General features: G+C 48.4%; 1 protein-coding gene and 1 pseudogene across 1 annotated transcript; both read right to left on the bottom strand.

The window, feature by feature from the left end:
* Positions 1 to 19: 19 nt before the first annotated feature.
* On the bottom strand, positions 20 to 1,613 carry LOC102841106 (annotated as a pseudogene).
* Positions 1,614 to 5,295: 3,682 nt separating this feature from the next.
* Positions 5,296 to 6,108, bottom strand: GJB3 (gap junction protein, beta 3, 31kDa). The gene has a single exon (XM_006867515.1). The coding sequence runs from the start codon at positions 6,106 to 6,108 to the stop codon at positions 5,296 to 5,298; it is 813 nt and encodes a 270-aa protein (XP_006867577.1).
* Between the last annotated feature and the right edge of the window lie 1,565 nt (positions 6,109 to 7,673).

The following is a 7,673-nucleotide window of genomic DNA, read 5'->3' as shown; positions in this document are numbered from 1 at the left end:
AGCATTTTGTGGCTGCCAGCTATCCTATCCTCACAGCCAAATGTATGGCAGCATTCATACCACATTTATGATACTTACATTACACTTGCTCTTGACAATCTATGAGTCTGGAAGCTTGATGGAAAGCCAGTTGAAGGTGTTCAGGTTGCTCTCAAATCTCCTTCCTTGAAGTCGTACAGCCTCTTCAAACCTTCTTCCATTCATGGGCTTTTATACATCCTGGGTCATCTGCACACACTCCACCAGAAGAAGGTGCAAGGCATGCCACACAGGTTGGGGGCTTCGGGGCCACTTCAGAAAGGGCAATGACAGCCTCCATGTCCATGCAACTGGCTACAATCCTGTCAAAAGCTGATGGAGTTCCTCCTCTTTGCACATGCTCAAGTATCACCACTCCAGTGTCAAACCCCTGCTGCTTAAATACCAAATCTTCCATTTTCTCAGAAGTAATAGGTTTATTTTGGCAATCAATTGCTCCTTCAGCTGAATAAATGACAATATTCAGCCTTTACATTCGAGCAAGATTCTCTGATAGTTTAATGCATGTCTTTTCTTCTCAGCCATCTTTTGGAGAAGATTCCTGAAGAAATACCTAATCCGCACCACAAGCACTAACCAGGGCTAAATAACCATGGTGTCTCCCCATAACCTCAAGAACAAAGGTCCTCAGTTGGCTCTGTGCCACGGTCATCAACAACTTCAATAATCTGTGCAGAGCCGAGTCTGTCCCACAGAAGTCGTCGATGGAGTCCATCTGGACAGACTGGGCCAGCTCTTCCACAAGTTCACTCAGCTCCTTCTGGAAGATATTGGCCCCTACTAAGCATCCACCCCCACAAATTACACAGAGATTCGTAATTCCCAGACGAATCAAGTTGCAGGCAGCTTTTAAGCAGATTTCTCCGGTATAAAACGATTAGTAACGGGCACTGTTGATGATTGTCTTCCCATCTGTTGAATGCTTGAGACACTTTCCCATGAGGCTTCAACAGTATTAGGACCTCCATCTACCATACCATGGTTTGTTGTTGTTATTGTTAGGTGCCATCGAGTTGGTACTGACTCATAGCGACCTTATGCACAGCAGAACGAAACACTGCCCAATCCCGGGCCTATCTCATTACTGTTGCCACGCTTGAGTCCATCGATGCTGCCACTTGGCCAATTCATCTCATTGGGGGTCTTCCTCTTTTTCTCTGACCCTCCACCTTACCAAACATGATATCCTTCTCTAGCAACTGGTCCCTCCTGACAATATGTCCGAAGTATGAGAGACGAAGTTTGGCTATCTTGACCTCCAAGGAGCACTCTGGCTGCACTTCTTCCAAAACGGATCTATTGGTTCTTTTGGCAGCCCATGGCACTTTCAATATTCTCCTCCAACACTATAACTCAAAAGCATCAATTCTTCTACAGTCTTCCTTAGTGGCTCTCATATATAAAATATATACTTTGGCCTCTGTGTAGATTCCCATGTGCACTACAGCACTAAGAGCAGTGTTCATTCCTTGGGCATCCCTGCCGCTGGTCAAGACTCCAATGGCTTTGCCATCCTCAGAGAGGTGATCCAGGTACTTCTTGAAGGAATCCTTGGGTGTAGAGGGAGAGTCCATGGTGGGGAGAGGTGCCAAGAGAGCCCTGCAGGTTAGAGAGAACAGCTTCTGTACCTAGATATTTAAAACAAACCAATGGAAGCAGTTGCTATGAAGTCAATTCTGACTCACAGAGACCCTGTGTTGCAGAGTAGAACTGTGCTCCATAAGGTTTTCAAGGCTTGACCCTTCAGAAGTAGGTCACTAGGTCTTTCTGCCAAGGTACCACTGAGTGGATAGGAACTGCCAACCTTTCCATTAGCAGCCAATTGTGTTAACCGCACCATCCGCAGACTCCACCTGGGTATTAACTGAATCCTGATTAGGTGCGTGGCTTTCATTTTATCTCCACAACAGTCCTATGAGGTAGCTACTGTTCTGAGAGCTGCACTGTATATATTTCCTGTGCTCCTCAGCCCCATTTCCCACCCTGCTCTGTGATTTGCAAGGCAGACCCATACCAATTGTCTCTATGCCTCCCCTGCCCTCTGACTTCCGGTTGAGTTGGGTCAAGGGGAACCACTGGCATGTGAGCAGGAGACGAGAGAAGAGTAGAGCTGGGGAACCTGTATAGTCCCTTTGTTTGCAGCTTCCATGATCACCCAGTGTCATTGTGGATTTCCTTAATCACAGCCAGACTTTTCCCACTAGGAAAATATCTTGTGACTTACTCACTTTGGAAGTACTATGAATTTGTTGCAAATTGCTTGATACAATTCCCATTGTATTGATGACAAAATGGAAACTCTGAAAGCTTGCCTAAGGTGCAATGTGGTGAAGCTGTGAAGAAGTGGTCAAACTATGATTCGATTTCTGTGGGCACGGAGTGGAGTCGGTGGTGTCAGCCCAGCCCTGGACTGACTTATCTGTCTCATAATGACAACACGTGAGAACAGATGTGAACCATGGTCTGTGCTGTCTACACAATGACCTGTTTCCATGGCTTTTGGCTTCTAGAGACCTGGCTCCTGGCCTTGGCATTGATAGTCACTAACTGTCTATGTGACAGTTCTTGGGTGGAGCAAATGGTTTCTGCTTTATTATAACCTCAGGGCCAGCAGTTTGAAACTACCAGTCATTCTGTGGGAGAAAGATGAGGCTTTCTACTCCTGCAAAGATTCACAGCTTTGGAAACCCTATGCAGGCTAACTATGAGTCGGAACCGACTCCATGTCACATCACCATTAATCCAAAGATTTACTTCCACAAAGATTGTCGTTGTTAGGTGCTGCCAAGCTGATTCCAATGCACAGAGACTCCACGGGACAGAGTAGAAGGGCCCATAGAGTTTTCTTGGCTTTAGTCTTCATGGAAACAAATGGCTACATCTTTCTCCTGCAGAGCTGCTGGGTGAGTTCAAACCACTGTCCTTTTGGGTAGCAGCTGAGCATTTAACTATTATGCCACCAGGTGTCCTTCCATAAAGATTGTTGTTATTAAGTGCTGTCAAGTCGGTTCTGACCCATAGCCACCCTGTGTATGGTTTCCAAGGAGCGACTGGTGAGTTTGAACAACTGACCTTGAGATTCAAACTGACCTTGTAGTCGAGTGCTTATCCTACTCCTCCATAAAGATTACAGCCAAGAAAAGTCCTATGGAGGGTGTCATGATTCGGAACACACGAGGTGATTATGAGTCAGAACCTTTCTGGTTTAGTAAACCTTTCATTCTCTTTTCCTGCCTTTGGATGTTGATGTCCCCTAAACTACAGGCCATCACACAGTCCTGAGAGTGGGGGCCATGAGCCACCCTGTTGTTGTTGTTGTTAAGTGCCGTGGAGTCGGTTCTGACGCATAGCGATCCTGTATAGTGTTTCCGAGGGTGTAAATCCTTACGGGAGTAGAAAGCCTCATCTTTCTCCCACGGAGCGGCTGGTAGTTTCGAACCGCTGACCTTAAGGTTCGCAGCCTGATTTGTAACCACTACGCTACCAGAGCTCCATGAACCACCCTAAGGGGTGGTAAATATAGATGATTGTGTTTCTGTGTCCTTCAGACTATGAGCTCTTTGGGTGGAAACAGTCCTATTCTCTAATTCAGTCCCAGCTTCCTGGCAGAGTCCTAATACCACAACCAAACCCACTGCCATGAGGTTGATTCTGGTTCATAGTGACCCAGACTAGAAGTGCCCCATCGGGTTTCCTAGGCTGCACATCTTTACTGAAGCAGGCTGTCTAATCTTTCTCCCATTGTGGACTCGAACCACCAAACTTTCAACACTAAAGTCCTTGACAGGGCTCTGGTCTGGAGAAAATGCTCAGGAAAAATGGAAGGAGCTGCACAAACTATTTGGGCGAAGCTGGGACTGTGGTGCCTTTAGAAAGGCTACATGATTTCTTGTGTGTGCTTCAGGACTGAGTGTGAATAACTGGAATTGTGTGTCCACAGGGTGGGGATGTGATTAGGGGATGGCTTAGTGGATGGCAGGAGTGTAGCTGCCCTATACCGAGAGTGACAGTGGGTCCCGGTGTGGTGCTATAGGATAAGAACTAGACTGCTAACCATAGGTCAGTGGTTCAAACCCACTCCTTAGAAACCCATACAGGGTCACTGAGTCGGAACAGACTTGACAGTACTAAAGACAATAACAATCAACAGAGGGCAGGTTATAGAAGGCGTCTTGGTGTGGCACTGTAGGATAAACACTGGACTGCTAACCATAAGGTCAGTGGTTCAAACCCCCAGCTGCTCCTTGGAAACCCTATACAGAGTGCCTATGAGTTTGGAAGCCATACAACCGCACGCAACATCACTAAAGTTACAGAAGGTGCACGGTGCCCTCTTGTGGCCATAACTAGAACCATACTATGTACCTCAGTAGGTTCTATCCCAGCTTTCACTTGTAACCCAGCCCCAGCCTAGTTTCACCCCCAGCCATGGAGCTCTTTCCCCTTCAGGGGACCAGTCTGCCCTCAAGGCCTTGTAAGTGTGAGTGTGGGAGAACAAGAGGATAGAGCCAACTCGTACAAAACACAGCCTTTATTAATTTCAAGGCAACCGCCTTGGGGATATTCCCATCAGCTCATTCACCCCGCATCCCTAGAAGGAGCAAGGATCTGAAAGGTTGGCACCAGACTTAGTACATTTGCAGTGAGGAAGGTAGGAGCAAATCTTCATGAAGCTGGAGGAAAGGGGCTCTGGGGCAGGGAGTGTCAAGAGCAGGAATTGGTCTTACAGAGCTCCTCCTCTTCCCAAGCTCAAGGTCAGGCTTCTAGCCTCTCCACCCCAGGGAACAGGGCTGCTTCTCCCAAGGGAGTGAAGACTTCCTCGGGTTTGGTGAAGCTGACCCAGGGCAGGCATTTCATGTTTTGTGGCCTCCGGGCAGTTCTCTCTGCTTGGACAGCTTCTCCACATTCTTCAACATTGTTTCCTCAGAGAATCCTTGCCTGTTCACCCCCTCCTGGATTAGGCAGAAGTCTCTGCTATGAGCCCCCTAGTGTCCCTTTGCATGTGTGGCACTAACTTGCTTATTTAAATGTCTGTCTCTCTGAGGTGAAGATTGGCACAGGGCCTGTGGTGTTACCTCCAATACCCAGGTAGACAGCAGGGAGTCCAGTACTCAAAAAAAAAAGTCAAGGCATGAACTTAGATAGTAAAGTGAATTAGCTGAGCTCAGTGGGGGCATCTAGCACCCGTAGGACCTCTTGCAATACCTCCTTGCCTGTTCCCACAGACAGCCCTTGTCTTGCCCCTCCAGCCCATGGTCAGATGGGGGTCAGGTTGGGTGCTGATGCCTGTGACTTGTCATTGCCTGTGGTGGGGGCCAGCTCCACAGCTTCCATCAACTTGTGGTGGCAGCGGCAGGTGGAGGCCCGGCTGGCAGAGGATGGGAGGTGGTGGCCCCCCGGGGACTTGTTCTTGCGTGAACTCTGTAGTACCCTATGGAAGACGAGGTAGAAGATTTCACAGATGGTGAGCACAATGCAGACGGCCGAGGCGCCCACCATGAAGTAAGTGAAAACCTTCTTCTCAGTGGGCCGGGCAATGTAGCAGTCCACGGTGTTGGGACAGGGATCCACTTTGTCACACTGCACCAGGCGTGGCATGCCAAAGCCGTGCCAGAGTGTATGCAGCACATAAAGGAAGAGGAACTCGATGATGAGCTTGAAGATGAGGCTGAACAGGTATGTCCACCACAGGCCACCGTGCTTCTTGCCCGCGTTGTCATACAGCTTGGCACAGTGCTCACCATACTTCTGGCAGTGGCGCCGCTCCCGCTCCTCCCGGTAGGCTACATGCAGTATGACCAGCAGTGAAGGGCAGGTGACAAAGATGAGCTGCAGGGCCCAGAGGCGTATGTTGGAGATGGGGAAAAAGTTGTCATAGCAGACGTTGGTGCAGCCCGGCTGCTTGGTGTTACAGTCAAAGTCCTTCTGCTCGTCCCCCCACACGCGCTCTGCAGCCACCACATACACCAACACCCTGAAGACGAACACCACCGATAGCCAGATGCGCCCAAATGCTGTGGAGTACTTGTTCACACCACTCAGTAGTTCCCGGAGGGTCTTCCAGTCCATGGTGCCTGCTGTGGGTCCCGCGGGCTGTGCCTACCTGAGGAAATAGGAGAGAAAGCAATAATGTCAATTAACTGTGCTAACTAATGTTAAGTTGGCTTCTGACTCATGATTACTCCATGCACCATGGAACTAGACTTTGCCTGGTCCGTCACCATCCCCTTGATCAGTTGAAGATCTGATTGTTGGTTGATTTTTGGAAGTAGATTGCCACACCTTTCTTCCTAGTTCATCTTAGTTTAGAAGCTCTGCTGAAACCTGTTTAGTACCATGTGTTAAGTGCCAACGAGTCGGTACCAACTCATGGCCACCCATGTATAGGGTTTCCGAGGAGGAGTTGGTGAGCTTGAACCACCGACTGCGTTCAAACCGACTTTGCGGTCCAGCACATTAACCTACAGTGCCACACCATCATTGTTGTTGTTGTTAAGTACCGTGGAGTTGGTTCCGACTCATAGTGACCCTGTACAGGGTTTCTTTACAGGAGCAGAACCCCTCATATTTCTCCTGTGGAACAGCTGGTGGTTTCGAACTGCTGACCTTGTGGTTCGCAGCCCGACTCATAAACCACTATGCTACCAGAACTCCTTCACACCATCATAGCAACCCAAAAACTTTCACTGCTGATGGGTAGTGGCTTTGCATGAGGTGCACTGGGTGGAAATCGAACCCGGGTCTCCTGCATGGATGATAAGAATTCTACCACTGAGTCACCAGTATCCCCCCTGTATTAATTAAAAGTGACACTTACTGAGCATTTACTACATACCAAGCACTGTTCTGAGTCCTTTACATGAATCGATGAGCCCTATGATATTGCTACTGTTATTGTTCCAAAGCTCCAGAGAGGAAACTGAGAGGTTAAGTAACTTAGCCAAGTTCTTAGAGCTCATACACAGGGGAATGTGCATAACAAAAACCATCTGTTGAGCATTTTAGTATGAGTCAGGCATCACACTGAAACACTCTATGTGTAAGGTCTCACTGAGTCCTTATAAAGACCCCATGAGATAGCTTATGCTCCACCTTTACAGATGATGAATCTGATAATCAAATACAATGCCTGCAAAGCACCGAGTACAAAGTACTCAATAAATGCTGGCCACTTATTACTGTGAAGTCTAGAGAGATCAAGTCTCCCATTTAAAACTAGAGTTGGATTAAGGCAGGCTGTCAGGTGTCAGGATCTATGCATTCCCCCACCTCCTCTCACTTTCTGTATAGGCATCTGCCCCAGACAGGGTTCTTGCATCTGTTCCCTTGTGGATACCTTACTACTATTCTACTCACTACGATCTACAAAGAGGAAACTGAGTCTCAGAGGGTGGTGAAGATGGGAGAAGGATTCAATTTGGGGGTGCATAGTGTTGGTATGGTTTGCCTCTTAGGAGGACACTAGATCTAAGGCGTATTTAGAGACGTCCCGTTCCCTGTACCAGGGTCTGGGGAGCCCCAGCCAGCCTCAGCCTTTGCTGGCTGCCAGGACTCTGTGGTGGGAGGCTGGAATTGTTCAGGCCCCCAAACCTCACATTTTTTTCCCCAGGATCAGAATGACTCAGAGGGTGTGG

This window comes from Chrysochloris asiatica, unplaced genomic scaffold, assembly GCF_000296735.1.
Source record: "Chrysochloris asiatica unplaced genomic scaffold, ChrAsi1.0 scaffold00106, whole genome shotgun sequence".
Classification (NCBI taxonomy): Eukaryota; Metazoa; Chordata; class Mammalia; order Afrosoricida; family Chrysochloridae; genus Chrysochloris; species Chrysochloris asiatica.
The sequence above is the reverse complement of the archived record's forward strand: the minus strand, read 5'-3'. Positions and strand labels throughout refer to the sequence as shown.

Bases quoted from the DNA above. Each gene is read 5' to 3' on its own strand.
- GJB3 (XM_006867515.1), bottom strand. From the start codon at position 6,108: ATGGACTGGAAGACCCTCCGGGAACTACTGAGTGGTGTGAACAAGTAC.